A 20,259-nucleotide genomic window follows, 5' to 3' on the forward strand; every position below is an offset into this window, starting at 1 on the left:
AAGCACATACATACTTCTGCCTTCACTTCAAATGTGCCAGTGGTTGAACTCTCCTATTTTGCATGTCTCATTGAAGATGAAGCAAGTCTAAGGTTTGCAGTCTCCAGGTGGGTTCTAGAGAGCTCCTAGAACAACAAGTGATCTCCAGAAGAAATCAGTTCTCCTGGAAGAAATGACTGCTTTGGAGGGTGGACTCTGCAGCATTATACCTTGCTGAAATGAGGGTTGGATTAAGCGCAGCAATAACTGTCAAGATTAGGGTTGCCAACTCTGGGTTGAGAAATATCTGGAGATTTGGGGGATGGGGCCTGGGAATTGGGAAGGGACCTCAGTGGTACAATGCCACAGAGTGCACCCTCCCAAGCAGCCATTTTCTCCAGGGGAACTGGAGATCAGCTATAATAGCAGTCCCCCTGGAGAAAATGGCTCCAGCAATATAATAGCAATATATTATCCAGAGATCGGTTATGATAGCAGATCTCCCAGTGCCACCTGGAGGTTGGCACCAGCATTCCCTCTGAGCTGTGAAGTCCTGTGAGCAAAAATTCTACTTTATGAGCTACTGGAATAAAGTTGTGAGGTACTGGCAATAAAGATGTGAGCTACTGCATAAATTACTTTGCTCTGGGGCAACTTTTCCTGAGCTAAGACAAAAACGTGTGAGCCACAGGCTAAAAAACTCTGAGCTGGCTCACACTAACTCAGCTTGGAGGGAACACTGGTTGGCACCCCTACTAGCATGACTCAACAAGTGCTGAAGGTGAGATAAGAGATTAAAAATTCACTTTACCTGCAAGCCCACAACTTTAGATATAAACTTTTAAAATATTAAATTAAAAAAAATAAACTTTAAAAAAAAAAACCAACCTTGGTCAGTCACCTTTATTGGCATGTACCAATACTACAATGTATGTAGATGTGTTTAAATGGCATGAATATGAATATGTGTGTTTGATGTGTTGGTATGTTTTGTGGAAGAGCACCTCATGTCGTTGCTCTCTTTTTGTTGAGAACAATGACAATAAATCTATCTATCTATCTATCTATCTATCTATCTATCATCTATCTATCTATCTATCTATCTATCTACAAACAGCAGTTTAAATTTGTATTTATTTAATACTAAACAGCAGGTAAGTAACCTCAGCAAAACAGCAGTAAGCAACATGAGCAAAACGCATGCTTTTTCTTAATGGGTAAGCCAGGGTAGTTATTTATTTAGCGTACGGCAGAGTTAATAACATAAAATACTTATCCCAGTTTAAATAATAGTTTAACGGTCAGCTTGCAGGTGGGGGACGCGTGCCAGGGAGCCCCCTCCCACTCCCCACAGCGGCTGCTCCTCCGCCCGCGCCTTTTCCCTTTCTTTCCCCTCCGCCACCCCCAGAGGCCAGGCCGCTTCTCCCTCGTGGCCCGGAGGGGGCGTGGCACCCGGGCTCCTCCTCCTCCTGGGCCGCGCGGTGGGCGGGGAAACGTGGCGTCCCTCAGCCCGGCCTCCCCGCCTGCGGCCTGGTGCGTTCGGGCGGCGTGTGAGGCAGCGCGGCCTGCTCCTGACTGGCGCCCAAGGTGAGTCCTCCTGCTGCTGCGGCCGCCGCCGTGCGGGAGCGGAGAACGGCGCTCGCTCCCTTCCTTGCGCCGTCGCCGCGGAGAAGGGAAGGGAATTGAGTTCTCATCTCCAGTCACTCATTCGCATTTCTGTCCCCCCCCCCCCATGGCCGCTCTCCAGGCGATTATTTCCTTTCTGTCGCCAAATGGGGTAACTGAGGAGAGGCAGGTTGCCAGGCGGACTCCATCTCTCGCCCCCGTGCATAGTAGCGGCGGCAATTAATACTTATCGGAGCGATGATCAGAGCGCGCTAATAGCGAGCGGAATGCCGCAGTCTCGCGCCCTTTCTCCGATAAGGATCGCCGCCTTTCCGCGGGACGGGAGAGCCGCCTTGTTCAGTGCCCGCCCGTGGCTCGGGCAGCGCTTGCTCCCCAATAAGGTCCGACTTAAAAAACAAAACTCACTAGGATCCATAGGAGGCTTTGGGGGTGTTCATCCTGATCCATAGGAGGTATTGGGGCTGTTCATCCTGATCCATAGGAGGTATTGAGGGTGTTGATCATGATCTATAGAAGATATTGGTGGTGTTGGTCATGATCTATAGCAGGTATTGGGGGTGTTGATCATGATCTATAGAAGATATTGGTGGTGTTGGTCATGATCTATAGTAGGTATTGAGGGTGTTGGTCATGATCCATAGCAGGTATTGGGGGTGTTGATCATGGTCTATTGCAAGTATTGGGCGTGTTGGTCATGATCTATAGCAGGTATTGGGGATGTTGGTCATGATCCATAGCAGGTATTGGGGGTGTTGGTCATGGTCTATAGCAGGTATTGGGGGTGTTGATCCATAGCAGGTATTGGGGGTGTTGGTCATGGTCTATAGCAGGTATTGGGGATGTTGGTCATGATCCATAGCAAGTATTGGGGGTGTTGATCCATAGCAGGTATTGGGGGTGTTGATCATGAATGGCTCACAGACGGCTGGGCGGGATCCTCCTTGTCATTCATAGGGACTCCTTGTGAGGAAGGTGGGTGTGGGGGGGAAGCATGGTTGTCTCTCTCCCGTGCAAGGAGTGGTGTGAGGCGATCTGGTTTTTAATCTTTCCCAGCCTCTGCCTTGCCTGCCCTTGTTGTACGGACCCTTTGAAGGCAGGTGCATCTGCCCCTATTCTTCTCTCCCCTCCCCCCCAATTCTATTTTATCTGATTTGTTTTTTTTTTCAATATAAGGACCCCTTTTCCTTTTCATACAAACGTTCTTTGTTGGAGGAGGGGTAGGGATGCCAATCTCCAGGTGGGACTTGGGGATCCCGCGGAATTACGACTCATCGCCAGACTACAGAGACCATTTCTCCTGGAGAAAATGGATGCTTTGGAGCGTGGACTCTATTACTGACATTTTACCCTACTGAGGTACCTGCCCTCCCAAATCTCCAGGAGTTTCTCAACCTGGATCTGGCAACGCTACCCCCCACCCCCATTTCCTGCCAAGGGAAACCTGGCAGCCCTGTCTGTTGATGACGAAGGAAAAGCATGACCCAGATTTATGAGGTTTTTTAAATGATGTAAGACAATCTCTTCTCCCCCCCCCCACTCCCCATAGCACCTGGCATACATCCGCTGTAGAATAAGGTGGCAGGGTCCTGAGCTGGTCTGGAGTGAAGGTTGTTGTTGTTTTTAAAATGATTTATAATTAAAAGAAAACACACACACACAGAAATCTTTGCAAGTACAAAGGTATATCAGCAAGGGGTATTTCTCTTGACGTGTTAGGTTTCTGTGCGCACATAAGGGAGGTTCTTTCTGAAGTCAAAAGTACTGGCAATAGTTTTTGTTGTGTCCATGTAAAGTGCTGTCAAGTTGCAGCCAACTTATCACAACCTCATAATGTTTTCAAGGCAAGAGATGAACACAGCTGGTTTGCCATTGCCTGCCTCTGCGTAGTAACCCCAGCCTTCCTTGGAGGTCTCCTATCCAAGTACTGACCAGGGCGGACACTTCTTAGCTTCCAAGGACTGGAGAGACTGGACTAGCCAGGACCATCCAAGTCAGAGTATGTACCATTTCAGAGTACAGTTTGCCCTGCTGTCTTAATTGGCTACATACTGGACAGGCGACATATAGTTAATAATGTCTTACGTTTTAAAAAAAAAATCCCAAAGGTTCTCTGAAATAAAATGACTTTACAGAATTTCCTGAACCAATCAGATCCTTCCCACTGTGGGCAGGGAGCTTCCACTGAGAAGGCTGTTGATCTGAAGGAGGCCAGCGTGGGAAGCTGGTGAGATCTCAGTTGGCAAGCAGGCTTGTACAAGGGGAGGATCTCTTTCAGATGTATAGGTCCCAGGCCATGGTTGATGGAGTCTGAATGGGCAGTAACTGACTAGGAGAGAGATCTTGGAGTTGTGGTAGATAATTCACTGAAGATGTCGACTCAGTGTGTGACTACAATAAAAAAAGACAAAAGCAATGTTGGGAATTATCAGGAAGTGGTCTGAAAAAAAAATCAGCCAGTATAATGAAGGTAAAGGTAGTCCCCTGTGCAAACACCAGTTCCTGATGTCGCATCATGATGTTTTCACAGCAGACTTTTTATAGGGTGGTTTGCCATTGCCTTCCCCAGTCATCGATACTCCCCCCCCCCCCCCCCCCAGCAAGCTGGGTACTCATTTTACCGATCTCGGAAGGATGGAAGGCTGAGTTAACCTCAAGCTGGGTACCTGAACCCAGCTTCCGCCGGGATCGAACTCACGTCATGAGCAGAGAGTTTGGACTGCAGTGCTGCAGCTTCAACACTCTGCACCATGGGGCTCTCTAGCCAGTATAATGGTGCTCCTTTATAAATCTATGGTGCAGCCTCATTTGGAATACTGTGTTACAGGTCTGATCTCCGCACCTCAAAAAAGATATGCCATTGGAAAAGGTGCAGAAAAGGGCAACCAAAATTATTAAGGGGATGGAACAGTTTCCCAATGAAGAAAGGTTTAAAACAGGGTTGTCAGACATGCAGTTTGGGGGCCAAATCAGGCCCCCGGAGGGCTCCTATCAGGCCCTTGAGCAACTGGCTGTCATTTGCTTCCTTCTCCCTCTCTCTTGCTTCCTTCTGAATCACAGCTTGCTTTGCCAGGCTTGCTCAATCACAGCAGCTACAGAGCAAAACCTCTATTTTCTCCATTGGCTGAGGCTCCTCCCTTGGGGAGGAAGGAGAATAGCTTGCCTTGCCAGGCTCTCTCAATTGCACAGAAGAGCTACTACTCTATTGGCTGAGGCTTCTCCCCCTTCTGGTCCCCTGGGGAAGGAAGGAAAAGAGGCAGAGCTTCCGTTGCCCAGTTCCCTTGATCCCACGGGAGAGATAGAAAGCATCTTTAAGACCAATGAGTGCTAATGTTTTAAGCATGTTTTAAGTTTTTAAAAAATATGTTTTGTATTTGTCTGTGTTCTTTATAAAATTTACATCTCTGCTACCTAATCTTAAAGAGATACACACATGGCCCAGTCCGACATGGCTCAGCCCAACCAGACATGGCCCGGCCCAACAAGGTCTCGTTTATGTCGGATCCGGCCCTCATAACAAATGAGTTCGACACCCTGGTTTAGAAGGTTAGGGCTCTTTAGCTTGGAGAAACAGTGACTGAGGGGTGACATGATAGATGTTTACAGAATTATGTGTGGGATAGAGGACGTAGATAAAGAAGTCCTTTTCTCCCTTTCTCACAATCCAAGAACTTGTGGGCAGTCAATGAAATTAAGGAGCAGTAGGCTTAGAACAGATAAAAGGAAATATTTCTTCACCCAAAGAGTAATGAATTCATTGTCACAGGTAGCGTTGGCAAGCACAGACAGCTTCAAGAGGGGCCTAAATCAACATATGGAGTAGAGGTCCATCAATGGCTTAAAGTCACAAGGTATAAATTATGTTTAGGGCAATGAAGTTGTGCATTCTTGGTGCTTGGAAGGCTACAGTGGGAGAGGCTCTGAAGTTCTGACCCTGCTGGTGGATCTCGTGATGACACTTGGGTTTTGGCCACTCTTTGACACAAACTGGATGGGGCATTGACCTGATCCAACGTGGCTTCTCTTATGTTCTTGAGGCCATGTGTTTAGAAGAGCTATCCAAGTTCTGCTACCAGTCAGGTAGGCACACGTTGGCTTTGTTTCGCATAAATTGACCCAGCATTCATGCATTATTCTTACAATAGTAGTTGCATTTGCAGTGTGTGGAATTGAGCAATATGGTAGCAGGACACAGTGAGCTGAGGGAGACGGGTGTCCGTGCGGTACACAGTTTGGCTTCCAAATACAACAACTACTTTCAGATCCTGTCTTAAGTTTTCTTCCCAGCTATGGGTATTAAACATGCTTTCGTATAATGTATATCATATGAAATTCTCAAGATGTGTGGAAAATTTTGCATGTTGAAGACGGCAGAGGATGGTTCTGTGACTCTTCTTCCTGCCAGTCCTGTGCCTGAACTTGGTGACCTGGGGTGTCTTGAGAAACTCCCTCCTTCACCCGTTTCCAGGCAACCAGCCAACATAGAGAACGGTTGTGTCAGGAAGGACGCACAAAGAAGCCCTGCTGCAGAATGCATCACATCCTTTCAAGTGAATTGCCTTTGACTGACTCCAATAATTTCTGAGCTCCCCAGAGGCAACACTCGGACAGGAATGCCTGCAGAAATTCTTCCAGTCACCCAAATGTCAGTCATTTGAGCAGGAATGGTGTGCAATGTGTTCAGACCTTTATTGGCATAAGCGTGCAATGTGATCTGGGTTAGCTGGAACGTGGTAAAGGACCCTGTGTCCAAAATCAGCCTAAGGGCACATTGACATTCCCTGAGACACTGCTCAGGCTAACATGTTCTTTCTCCTGGAACATTCCCTGCTGACCATGAGAAGCTGTTCAGACCGCCCTCTTCTTTCTCACACACATTTGATAGCCCAGTACTGATTAGTGCCAGCATTGTAGTTCGATGGGGAACTGGCGTAGACTGAAACACCTGCACTCCAGGATTGTGGGGTTGTGCTGAAATTCTTTGTGTGCCGTTTCAGCTACTTAGACTTAACCTTCCTGGGATAACTGTCTTCTTGCTATTTGCTGGCTTATATGAACCTTGTTGTTTGCGGAGCTCAGAGAATAGCTGACGGTAGAACAGTGCAGAAATTTCAAAATGGGTATAATTCCAGACTGACAGTGTTGGCTTAAGATGTGTTAAAATAGCAGATTTTTTTTTAAATTGTATTTTCCACATTAGAAAAGCATGTGTGTAAGAATAATGTTATCTGGGACTTGTTCCAGTCAAGAGCAACGTTAGTGGCTTGAAAAATAATTATTTTAACTTCCATAGAGCTTTTTCTCAATAAATGTCTCTTGGAACCCCTATTCCATATGGTAAAATTCTTGTTTCCTGCACAGATGGACAGTGATGCTTGGGAATGTTCCCTCACCGGTAGTGCTAGATAAGCTAAAACATGGTAACTGGTTCTGAAGTTGCCAGGATTACTGTATAAGCCCATGTATTCAGTGTGTTTGTCTTAATATTTAAAAAAAAATGTTGAATGAGCTTTTTCTTGTGTGGGGTTAATAACAATTTTATATAGTTATTTTAGAATTAGTTTATACAATTCTCAGAATGATTAAAGCACTTTGGATACATTATGCTGTTCTTTTTTCAACATAATTTTTATTACCGTATTTGCTGGCATATAAGACAACTTTTTTGCCCTGAAAAACATGCCTCCAAGTTGGGATAGACATAGCTGCCCATAGTGGCCTTCTGATGCTCGCCCGGTGCCCACCCACCTCATTCTACATACCGTCCAGTATCGCGCAGTATCCAGCACGGCCGCGGCGGGTCATCAGTGTGGCTGTGGTGAGCATCAGCAGCGAGACGGGGTGCCAGCCTTTTCGGCGTGACCGGCCCGTTCTGCTCGGCGGGAAGCAGCGGCGCTCCGGCCCGCCCCTTGTCTACGCAGAGCTCATACATGCGCACTTGTGCACTAGTGCCGGTCACAGGGAGATGCAGGGGCGGGCCAGAGGCGCTGCGGTCGTGCTGCGTCCATACAATGGTGACAATGACAGGTATTTTGAGTGGAAATGTTGGGGGGTCGTCTTATACGCCCAGTCGTCTTATACGCCGGCAAATACGGTATATGGCACTGTTCTTTTGTTATCAGAAGTTGTGTGTCACCTAATGGAACAAAATTCATCTGCTTTCTACAAGAACACCTTATTTTGATCCTCCTGGCCCTTTTTAACAAATTATTTGTGCTCTGCTGGTGTTCAGTTTGTTCTGTTCCCCAGCGAGTCCCAACAATTCTGTCAGTTACTTGGCAAAGCTTTGATTATTTTCTACCTGCTGGCTCATAGCAGTGTTGATTAAATTCCAGGGGAAACTCATTTTGTTTGTTTTTTAAAAATAGCACATATATAAAGGCCGGCATGTTCTGTCAAAGTATGCTTATGTCACATTTGACCCAGAATCTGGTATCTGAGCATACATCTCAAGCTCGGATTTTATTTCAGGGCAAGCAAAACCTAGCTGCTGACTCATGAAAGCATATGCTGGAATAACTTTTCTTAGTCTTAAAGGTGCCCGTGGACGTCTGTTTTATTTTCCTAGTCATTATGGTTGCTGAATAAAGTATGAGTAATGTGCAGGCTGTATCTGTTTGGTGGTTTTGGAGTTGGGCTAGTGGGTCCTCCACGTAGTTACTGGTCAGTAATCACCTCTGTATCTGCCAGAATGTTGAGAATTTATATGGTCTTTTTGTAGAAGAAGCCCAACAGTAAATCATTTGCATATTAGACCACACCCCCTAATGCCTAGCCAGCTGTGTTCCTGCTGAAAAAAAGCAATAGATGGATGGATGTGTGATCTTTTCTACACTGTGTTGAACCCCTGGGTTATTCCCGTTTGCTTTTCTCATTCATCTTGCAGATGCCCCTATTGTAGTTGACAGGCTTGTGGTTCTTTCTTCTCTTTCTGGCAATGAAGAGTGCATCTGGTAAGTGGGAGAGCCCCAGTCTTTTTGCTTATGTGTGTGTTTCAGTTTCATGAATGGTAGCGTATTGTCTTGATAAAAGTACATGAAGATCGCAGTATCAGATCTCATTGGACAGTTGCAGTACTACTCAACTTTAAAAATGTCCTAAATAGATGTAAAAGAGTAGCAGCATAGCAGTAAAAAGAACTTAAGTAATAAAAGGCAGCAGTGCCAAAACCTTTCAAGCATATTTAGCCACCAAAGGCTCAGGTAAGTTAGACAGGTGTCATATGGTACCTGAAAGGTGATAAAGTTGGGGCCAGCCCCTCTTTCTAATAGCAGGGGAACCTGGAGAAGGGACGTGCTCAGTTGGTAGGCAAGTTCCTGCGAGAAAAGCTGTGTCCTTAAAAAAAAAAGCTGTGTTCTTCATCTGTCAGAGAAAACATGGAGAACTGCCTCCTTACTTACAGGTTAATATTGTATTCCTAACTCAAGGATGATGCAAGAATGGCCTGCTGTTTCGAAGCAGAGACCGTAAAATGCACACATCTGGACACACAGCCTCCCAATGCCTGCTGAAACAAAAAGTTTTAATGAAAAGGAAACAGTGGAGCAGCTAGTTTTGCGTCCAGGAGCACCTTAGAGACCAATGGGATTTTCAAGGAATAAGCTTTGGAGAGTCAAAGCTCCCATCTTCAGGTATCCTCCTGCGTTGGAAATCTTGCTGTTCTCTGAGGCGCTACTGGAGTGGAATCTAGCTGTTCTACTGCAGACCAACATGGCTCCCCTCTGGAACTGATCTTCAACAGTGGGGTAGCTGGAATGGCGTCCTCTGCATGTACCTGTGTTGTCATTTTGGATATGTTATGTAAATGGCATAGCCATGGAAGCACTCGAGGTCTCGAACTGGCAGTGAAATGCGATGCTCATCCTAATGTAACATTTCTCAATGATCTCATAAGAACATAACATGCTGGAAGTTCATGTTACTTACTCCCATCCCCCTTTTAGGGCCAAATCTATAAACAGCAACTGAAAGGTATCTCAGTTAGCGAAATGAAGTATCCGTGTGTTTTTTTTAAACATATGATAAGTTTATTGAAAATTCCAAGTTGTATAGAACCCTGTAAAATGAAGTCGTGTCAAATAGATTGATTCCACACACAACAAAATTCTACTGTGCATAAAGTACTCTAGTATATATTTAGCCACCGAAGGCTCAGGTAAGTTAGACAGGTGTCATATGGTACCTGAAAGGTGATAAAGTTGGGGCCAGCCCCCTCTTTCTAATAGCAGGGGAACCTGGAGAAGGGACGTCCTCAGTTGGTAGGCAAGTTCTTGCGAGAAAAGCAGTGTCCTTTAAAAAAAAAAACAACTTATAGAACATTTTATACAGCATTTAAGATAAAGTCCAGTTTTCCAATAAATACTTAAATATATAAAATATATAAATTGTATAATACTTAAATATATAAATGCTTAAATAAATATCCTATTAAGAATAAATTAACTGAAAGTTGGGCCAGAAGTTTTGATTCTTAAGTTAAGAATATTGCCTTGCTTTTCAGCATGCTTTTGCCTCATGTACGCTCCCTCATGGCTGCAGTATGCTAAGCCACTATGGATGTTTTCTGAAGGCACAAGGTTACGGATGCAAAGTGGATTAATCATAATTCCCTCTTCCCGAAGAATGCTGGGAGATACTGTTTTTTGAGAGATGCTACAAATCATTTCTTAAAAAAAATTTACTCTCCACTTTTAAACTGCTGTAAACTGCTGTTATCCGTTTGGATTGTTGATATGCCCTATGAAGTATTGCATTTTACAGTACTTTTCAGTTTACTTTGATGGTGGTGGTTATTGGGAGTCTTCCAGATAAGTTCCTGCCCTGCTAGCAGAAGTGGGATGGACATGATCCCACAACCCACAAAGGGACAGAGGGTTTTTTTAGCATAATGCACAAAAACTGGCAGGTGGGAACCAGTCAAATACTAAAATTGCTCTAGGTTGTCTTTTGACCCTTATGAGGAACCCTGGCTTGGGGAGAAAACAATGGAGAATTTTGTGGGCTTTTGTGACAGTCACACACGGCGAAGACCATTTTTTACAAAATACTGTTGAGAATCTGAGGAACCTGGTGACTATTTTGATTGGACAAGAATTTTTTTTTCACCTGGGCCATAAGCCCATTGTTTTTGTAGAAATATTTAAAAAATGTTTGGACTTTCTTCATGTATGATTTGCATTGGCTGAACACATACATCAGTGCCCCTGGCCTTTGGGCATACACGGGTAATAAAGTCACATGCTAACAAGTGATTAAAAATGAAATGGAAAACATTTTAGAAATGAATTGCAGCAGTCTAGCTCCTACATATTCTCTCTAGATAGGTCTTTTGTTTTCTAAAACCAGCTGTTCTGTGACTCTGAAAGACCAGGGCTGCAGGTCATCCAAAGACATGAAACCATCTTAACATGTAGAATGGCTTCATTTGAGTGTTGATGTGTTCTTTCATGGTCCTGTGTCTTGCTAGTGGTTTTATTGGGTTGATCTATATTGATGCGTGGGAGGGGGTGGGAGAAAACTGCTTTTTGTTGCGTGGAGCCGGGTAGGTCTCTTGAGTAGCAAAATCAATCAGTAACAAGGAGCATTGACCTGTCACGTGTGGGCTGCTTTTTCTTTTCTAGACTGAAACAAAATGAACGAGCATCCAAAGAAGAGGAAAAGGAAGACCCTGCATCCTTCGCGCTATTCAGGTAGTCCAGTTTAGAAACAGATCTGGTGACCCATGCGGTTAAGTTAGTGTTGGACCTCTAGTGTTTTTCTCTGACTCTGCCTCACTTTCCTTGCCAATCTCGATAGCATGTCTTGGCAGACAAAGCAAAAAAAAAGAGCTTTTTAAATGATGGGAAGGGGGTGGAGGGCAGCAAGTGGAGTTTAGCTGTGTCCCCTTCCCCATAGTGACTATGAGTTGAGCCTGTAGACAGACAGTCAACCCACAGTTCTCCATTCGAACAACACCAAAAGTTCATATTTGATCCCTTGTAAAGGGGGGAGTCCTGGGAATGCTACAAGTTGTGCTCAGAACAAGCATTACATCATGTGGACATTTCCCTAAAATGAGGAGGCTTCTTGCTGCTGTCTATGCAGGGAGAAATCCTGGGGTGGAAGCTGCCCAAATGGTACATTTTCCTATGCAATGCCAGTCCTTACATTTGACAAACTAGATAGCTTCAGACCAACTTCAGACCAATTAGTATGGATAAGAGGAATTACTTCTTCACCCAAAGGGTGATTAACACAAGGAATTCACTGCCACAGGAGGTGGTGGCGGCTACAAGCATAGCCAACTTCAAGGGGGGATTGGATAAACATATGGAGCAGAGGTCTATCAGTGGCTATTAGACACAGCGTATTGTTGGAACTCTCTGTCTAGGGCAAGTGATGCTCTGTATTCTTGGTGCTCGGGAGAGGCAACAATGTGAGGACTTCTAGTGTCTTGGCCCCACTGATGGACCTCCTGATGGCACCTGGGTTTTTTGGCCACTGTGTGACACAGAGTGTTGGACTGGATGGACCATTGGCCTGATCCAACATGGCTTCTCTTACGTTCTTAATTTTGCACTAGACATTTCATCCTGGTTTAGCCCTGTCCCCAAGATGACATTCTGCACTAAAATCATAGAGTTGGTTTATTTGATTCTATGATTCTCGTGTAGAATGTCAGTTTGGAGACAGGGCTAAACCAGGATTAAAGGTCTAGTGCGAAATTGGTCTCCGTTTCCTCAGTTGCACTAAGCAGCTCCACTGTTGCCCCTGTGGCACAAAACATTTCCCCACCCCACACAGCAGTAGCAGCACTGTTCCTAAAGGAAACATGGTAGAAAATGAGAGTAAAGATGTGGGGGCAGAAAATTTCCTGGTGCTATATTTTTATGTGGAAGATTCTTCTGCCCCACATATGTAAACAGAGATTCAGGTGGGTAGCCGTGTTGGTCTGGCGCAGCCTAACAAAGCTTGAGTCCAGCAGCACCTTTAAGACCAAACATGTTTTATGCAAGGTATAGGCTTTTGGGTGCGAGCACACTTCTGATACATTGAAACAAAATTTCCACAACCATTACATATAGAAAGAAGGGCGGGTTAGTTGCCAAGAAGGGCCAGTTGGAATCAAGACAGAAACAGGAACAAAACTGGAAATTACTAGTCCATACATATAGGTAGAGGGTGAGCCGTAAATAATCATACAGCATAATAAAGACATTTGACAGATTCAAAGATCAGGCAGGAATAATAAGCTTGGTTTATATAGTAAGCATTTTTTGTAATGTAATGGTTGAGGAGATTCTGTTTCAGTGCACCTGAAGAAGTGTGCTTGCACATGAAAGCTTATACCTTGAATAAAACTTTGTTGGCGTTGAAGGTGCCACTGGACTCAAACTTTGATATGTAAATATAGTTCATATAACTATACTTGTCAAAGTTGTGCTGCAAAGTCAATCATTTTAGATGAGCTAAATGTGGGATATGAGGCATGGACACATCCCATTGGTTGTACATGATCCAGGCTTGTGCATGATGCTTTTGCTTTCTTTTTCCAACTTTTTGTAATAACAGATTTTTCCTGGAAAACCTACATCACTGAGTTAGGGACATTGTGTAGACAGCTCTTTCATGGGAAAGGCACAGTACATTGTGGATTGGGGGGGCATTAAATTAGCTGTCATAAAGTGGGGGAAGCACTGTTCAGTGATAGAAAAATGGAAAGAAATTATAATCCTTCCATTCCTCTCCCTTGTTATATATTCTTCATCACATCTCATGAAGAAGATATATATATATATCCTTTATCCCATGTGTTTTACACTGTTTCTGATTTCAGTGAGTTCAGCAAAACACAATAACATTACCTGTGGCATCATTTGAAAACGTGAATCACTGTTTACATTCTAAATATTGTTGTAATACCACTGGCCATCATCAAAAAGTAGCAGAAGTTTTGTGTACTTGCATCAAGTAGATAACCTGATTTTTCCCTTTTTTTCCTCCCTGACTTTTTCTAGATTCTTCAGGTTTACCAAAATACATCGACAATAGTGGCATATTTTCTGACCACTGTTACAGCGTCTGTTCTATGAAACAGCTAGACTTGAAAGTTTCTGATAATCGAGGTAACACTTAGCTATACTTTTCATAAATAGGAGGGTGGGGTAAAGTTGCATCTCTCTCTCTCTTTCTCTCTCGCTCTCTCTCTCTCTCTCTCTCTCTCTCTCTCTCACACACACACACACACACACAGTATCTGTGTACAACTTGCAAGGACTTTCCTGTCTTCGCAGCAGATGTGGGGTATTCTAGAGGCCATAAATAAATTGTGCCTTCCTCACAGGAGAGAGAAGGCAAAGGCCATTTCTTCTTGCAGTTCTGTGCATTCTTTTATCATAGACTTCTAGTTTTATATTAAATTATTTCTGTAGGCATTCGAAGACAAGTTTCACTGGAAAAGACGATAAGGCTAGGAAAAGTTGAAGGCAGTAGGAAAAGACGAAGACCCCAAATTAGAGGTATTGACTCCATAAAGGAAGCCATAGCCCTTCAGTTTGCAAGACCTGCCCAAGGCTGCTAACGATAGGACATTTGGGTGATCATTAATTTATAGGGTCTCTGTAAGTTGGAAGCAACTTGGGGGCTTGTAACACATGCACAAGCACACCCTAAATTACGGTTCTGCCATAAGATAATGGGCAGATATTCACTATAGTTGAACATTCTCTTTAAAAAATCTTTGTGTCCGATATAGATGAATTCAAGAAGAGTTGATTATGTTTGGAACTGTTTTTGAAATCATTTATCCTTCCGTACTTAGAAAAAGGTTGGGTTGCATACTGTAGTTCTATCCCACATGCATTGGGCTGGGAGGAGACTAACTGCAGATTCCTAAATATCAAAGATAAAACTTGCCGTGTTAAAGCACAATTCTGACTGCGTAATGAGGGGTAGCCCAATCCAGAGAACCGCCGTGTAGCTGCGCTCGAGTGTAGAACTAGCGTCGGCGGCCACAGACGGCTCCCAAAGGGGAGATGGCACGCCACGCTTGGAGGGGGAAGAGGAGCCCAACGAGCGAGAGAGAGCCCGTCGCCATGGTGATTCCGTCCAGGCGCGTGCCATTGGCCTGCTGCCGAGGCGGGCATGGGGGAGTCACAGGCTCACGCAGGGCCATAGGATTGGCCAGCCCATTCCACGTGACCGGGCGAGGGGGCGGAAAGCCCGTGCCTGAGAGGGCGTCAATCCCCCCACTCCCTCCCGCTGTCAGAGACTCTGCCGATGGCAGGCAGGCGGGCAGAGGCATGCGCGGACAAGCAAGAAGTCCCAAGTGCAGGAGTTCGCTGTCCTAGACAGCGGCTGGAATGTGTGTCTGGGAGTGGCCAGACCACGTCCAAAAGACACCACCACCACCACCCGGAGCCCACTCCCCTGGTGTTGCTCTGCTGCCGCCCCCTGCTATGTGCAAGGAACACCTCACCTGGGGGCCACAGAACTCAAGAGTGCGAGCTTCTGGGCATGCCGCTCCCTAAGGCATTTGCGAGCTTCCGCAGCGGCAGAGGCAACCTTTGTTTTTTGTTTCAACAAGTGCCTATGGGACATGCCGCTGTTTTTGCAGGCGTAACGTTGTGCCTCTCGGGAAGGGGGGGGCGGCGTGTCGTGGCCCAAACTACTCAGGAAGCTGCCTAAGCCTGGCTGCGCCCCCAAATCCACCCCCTCCTCCGCCTGAGCGCCCTGCTCCACCTCACTTCTGCCCACACTCGGGCGCAGCCTTCAGGTGCTGCTGCTCTCAGGCGGAGCGGCGCTGGGGCGGCCCCCCGCCCACGTAACTTCCCTCCACTGTAGTGGCACCAGTCGTACGTCAGCGCAAATGCTTCTGGCGCCTGCGTAGCAGAAGTCTGCTCCCAGAGCACTTTCAGCCCCCCCCCCCCGATTGTGCTGTAATAGTATCAAAATAAAAAAAGCATATCATCAATACAAAACATATCAGTCATACAGAAAGCCTGTTTTGTTGACAAGGAATGTGTTAACTATGGCATTCCCGCTATTATGCGTGAAAATTAGAGAAAGCTAGGAATTCTGGATTGACACGGATGATGATTGTATAATGTTTGGCGCTACTGGACCTAGAAAATTGCACATAATATACAAGATTGGTCCCCAGAAGAAGGATTTGAGATCCGAAATGGCTTGCTAAGCGGCCTGGTTCCCCATTGGACCTTTTCTCAAATATAGCACTGGACAATAATATAGTGACTTTGTGCCAGATAAGGACAGTAGTAGCATTGTGGAACTTTTAACTTTCTGCATGACTGATATGTTTTGCATTGATGATACTCTTTTTTGTATTTTGATACTGTTGCTCATTACACAGTCAGAATTGTGTTTTAACACGGAGAGTTTTATCTTTGTTGTGGTTTAGCAGCTCCTCTGTGGTCCCGGCAATACTGTGATGATTTCTATGGATCACCCAGCACTGTTCCTGGGTGTTCCCCAACCTGAGGGAAGCATTATTTTGTGAACTGAACTCAAGAGATCATGGAATCCTCATGTATTTTGAGTTAATGAAATCAGTAACCGTATACTCAGAACTCCACTCAGAAATCATAGGATCCTCACGTCAGCGTTCCCTCTAAGCTAGCATGATCTAGCTCACAGATTTTTAACCTCCAGCACACACGTTTTTGTCTTAGCTCAGGAAGGATGACCTCACAACTTTAATGCCACTAGCTCACAACTTTAATACCAGTAGCTCACAGAATAGAATTTTTGCTCACAAGTCTTTGCAGCTTAGCGGCAACATTGCCTCACATCTTTCTGATTTAATGAAATCAGCCGTATACTCAGTACGGAAGCCAGGATTTTATTTGCAGCAATTTACTGTAGAAGCTTTTAATAAAGGTATTTTAAAGATAGCTTGGATAAAGAGAATGCGTATGGAAAAAAATCTTTTCAGTGTGCATGTGGTCAAGTAAGTGGCCAGATACCTGGGGAAGAGGAGATACTTGACAAAAAGAATGCATACAGATTGCTTTGTAGGAAACTATAGCTCTTGCAGGATAATTTCCCTTTCCCCCTTTTAATAAGAGAGGATTGTATACATAACCCCCTTTTGACCTTCCCATTGCCCATTTCAAAGCCAGGGTAATTCTATGGAATTAGGTACGTGGCCTCAAAATATTATAGGTCATTTGTCTCTTCTGTTTGTGAAACAAAGATATTTTATTGTGTGGGGAACAGCACTCAAGAGTGTCTGTACTGTTATTTTGAAATAACCATCATCTTGAAATTGACCTACCTAAGGCAGCATGAGTTATCAGTGAGGTGCCTTCACTGTATTTTTGACAGTTTCAGGCGCTTTTGTTTTTCATCCTCTGTGAATGCAAAAAAAAAAAAATACTATGCTTACATAAATGAAGTGCAGCATGAATTGCTAGGTTTGACATTTAATATGGTCGCATCTCAAATCCTGAAACGATTGCTAGGATCCATGTCAAGCGTATGTTAAAAACAAATGAATAGACAATTTTAGCATGTCTCCTCATAGGTCCTCTGCCTTTTCCAGTGTAAAACAAGGACTAAACCTGTGGGGGCTGCATATCATTGCAGCAGGTTGGGTTATTAAAATTTATTAACCAGTCTCCCACAGGGAAACTCTACTCAACACTACTTGTATGAAAAAAATTTAGCATGTAACACTATTACAAATATAACATGTGATCCTTTTTTGGTGGGGGGCTCATTCTTGAGCTGCCTTCAAAGGCTAGGAGGTGGTTCTTGCATCGAGCACAGCAGAAGCTTCATATGAGCCCTTCATTATTGGGCTGGAAGGGCAATGTTGTTTGTTTTGTGTGTATTTTCTTTTTTTTGGGGGGGGGGTGTCGGGGAGACCGTGTGTAAACTTTGCTTTTATAAATCTGTAGAGTTATTCCACATGCAAAGTACACGCTGGAAAATTGTTTTCTGCTTTTATCCTGCACTACTTTAATCATTGTCATAAATATATATATATATTAATATAATACAACTACTGTATTGCTTGCATGGCTGGGGGAACAGCAGAAAGGCATTGGTTATTCGTGTAAAATGCTGTTCCCCATCTTGAGCCTCCCGAACAGGGAGCGAAAAAGCCCCAGAGTTTGTATTGATATGATATGAAAGGATGAGAACACCAAACATCCCTTTTTCCAACAGGTAGATTTCATACTTCCGTACACAGCACAGACACTGATGACGATGGCAGCCCAGTGCATGCTGGGACATCTCAGTGGAGTGGGGCCCAGTCTAATGTCATGGGGCCTCACTTCGTGGACTCTAAAAAGAAAGGTAAATGGAAGATTGCAGTGCCAGGGTTGCATACATCTGGGCACCAGTCTTAATTTCCAGAGAGAATTTTAAATGCATAAGGAAATGATGGTCGAAAGAGATTTCAATTTAAAAAGGCCTGTTACTGAAAGTTAAAACCCTCACAGGGTATTGCTCAGAAATCTGTGGGACTTTCTGTCAAGTAGAAATGCTGTCTTAGTGAGCTAAGGAAAATAGGCTTTGTGTTTGAGGATTGGTTTTGATGTGCAGTATTTAACCATGTACTTGTTTTTGTAATTCCTGTCCCCTTCAACTGAGCCTGTCGGCCAGACAGGAAAATAGGGAAGACTGAGCGGGTTCATAACTGTAGTGAAATTTGAACCAAATACTATCTGATACAAAGCTAGCACACTGTCTAATATACTCTAATTAATAATGAAATAGTCTAAAAGGGCTGGCAGGGCAGCGAGGGAGGGAGAGGAAATCTCATCGAACAGTATCTCTTTCTAATTTGGGTCTTTCCTGCCTCCTTCTCTAGATAAACCAGCTAATAACGGCATTTATAAGGACCCTTGTGAGTCACCTATCTTCAGTGACGCTTTAACTGAAGAAGAAAAACCTCTGGACATTCAGACAGTGGAGATTTCCACTACGGAAGTCCAGGCTGTGGAAGTTCACGACATAGAAACTCAGACGGTTTCCCCTGAAAAGCTGGAGGCGGAGGATGCTGAGGAAATCCCCATGGAAATCTGCAAGGTGCCGGGGAAGAACCCGCCTCTGAACGTCACCCTTCAGCCCAAATGGCCTTTGCTCCGGGCCAACAGCAGTGGCCTGTACAAGTGCGAACGCTGCACATTCAACAGCAAGTATTTCTCCGATTTAAAGCAGCATATTGTCCTGAAGCACAAAACGTGCGTGGAGGGCAACACCTGTCGGGTGTGCAAGGAGACCTTCGCCTCGAAAAAAGTGCTCATCGAACACTTAAAAATCCACGAGGAAGACCCTTACATCTGTAAATACTGTGACTACAAGACGGTGATGTTTGAGAACCTGAGCCAGCACATCGCCGACACACACTTCAGCGACCACCTTTACTGGTGCGAGCAGTGCGATGTCCAGTTCTCCTCCAGCAGCGAGCTGTACCTCCACTTCCAGGAGCACAGCTGCGACGAACAGTACCTGTGCCAGTTCTGCGAGCACGAGACCAGCGACCCGGAGGACCTGCACAGCCACGTGGTGAACGAGCACGCCGGCCGGCTGATCGAGCTGAGCGACAGCTACCACAGCCGGCAGCCGCCGGGGCAGTACAGCCTGGTCAACAAGATCAGCTTCGACAAGTGCAAAAACTTCTTTGTGTGCCAGGTGTGCGGCTTCCGCAGCCGGCTACACACCAACGTCAACCGCCACGTGGCCATCGAGCACACCAAAATATTCCCCCACGTTTGCGACGATTGCGGGAAGGGCTTTTCGGGCATGCTGGAGTATTGCAAACACTTGAACACTCACGTGTCCGAAGGGATCTATTTGTGTCAATATTGCGAATATTCTACCGGGCAGATCGGAGACCTCAAGATTCACTTGGACTTCAGGCATTCTGCTGAGTTGCCTCACAAGTGCACCGATTGCTTAATGAGGTTTGCCAGCGAAAATGACCTCCTGAGTCATCTGCCGATGCACGAAAGTGCTTGATTGGTTTTGTTGCTTGTTTCTCCCTGTCCCCAGCCCAGATTATTAGAATTGAAATGTAATTTCCCTGTGCTGTCTTAAGACCAAACCAAAAAGGCATTTCTCTTCTCCACCCTCTTCCAGTAAAGATGGTCGCTGAAGTGCATGAAACAAGTTCCCTCGTTTCACTGAAAGAGGGTCATGGTAGGCATAGCCACAATTGTGATGCGGCCCTGACCACAATAGAACCCTGTGCTTCGCCCTGGTTGGGCAGGCGGTGGTATCGTGGGCAGGCTACGTACAAGTCAGCTGTACCTGTTCAGTCTTAAGACACATACAAACACACAGACGTGCACAAACACATCTTTTCACTCACGCCTCTGTGCTTACGGATTGTTCACAAGGCGTTCAGCATACCTATAATAACTGAAGTGCAATAAGTAGTTTCATCTTCGTGCTTTGTATTTGCTGGCTTCAGTGATTGGTGGGCTTAGTAGAAGATAAATACGTCCACATATCTGACTATTCAGTCTAGGGGTGGGTGGGTAGATGGATTGTGTGTGTCATGAATCGTTCACTGTGTAATAATAGCATGTATCATTGGCGTCTTAAGGCACAAATAGCATAAAGTCCTTTTGTACGTACTGGGGAATAAATATTCTGACGAACTTGTACATCCCTTGTGTTCAGGTGGCAAAGAGAGCTTTGGAT

The 20,259-nt window shown here is 45.1% G+C and overlaps 1 protein-coding gene across 7 annotated transcripts; it reads left to right on the top strand.

Moving 5' to 3' along the window:
• Positions 1-1,433: 1,433 nt before the first annotated feature.
• Positions 1,434-20,222, top strand: ZNF639 (zinc finger protein 639). 7 transcript variants are annotated; one of them, XM_060242545.1, is made up of 7 exons: positions 1,475-1,566; positions 8,489-8,555; positions 11,223-11,291; positions 13,599-13,706; positions 14,013-14,099; positions 17,773-17,904; positions 18,422-20,222. In XM_060242545.1, exons 3-7 carry the CDS (start codon positions 11,234-11,236, stop codon positions 19,570-19,572), a joined length of 1,536 nt encoding a protein of 511 aa, XP_060098528.1. In that variant the 5' UTR covers positions 1,475-1,566; positions 8,489-8,555; positions 11,223-11,233; the 3' UTR covers positions 19,573-20,222. The 7 variants fall into 7 exon arrangements, with proteins under 7 accessions (XP_060098532.1, XP_060098528.1, XP_060098526.1 ...); XM_060242549.1 differs by lacking the exon at positions 14,013-14,099 and having other exon boundaries at positions 1,434-1,566; XM_060242543.1 differs by lacking the exon at positions 1,475-1,566 and having other exon boundaries at positions 8,426-8,555; positions 11,223-11,294.
• The last annotated feature ends 37 nt before the right edge of the window (positions 20,223-20,259 follow it).

This window comes from Heteronotia binoei, chromosome 6, assembly GCF_032191835.1.
Source record: "Heteronotia binoei isolate CCM8104 ecotype False Entrance Well chromosome 6, APGP_CSIRO_Hbin_v1, whole genome shotgun sequence".
Taxonomy (NCBI): domain Eukaryota; kingdom Metazoa; phylum Chordata; class Lepidosauria; order Squamata; family Gekkonidae; genus Heteronotia; species Heteronotia binoei.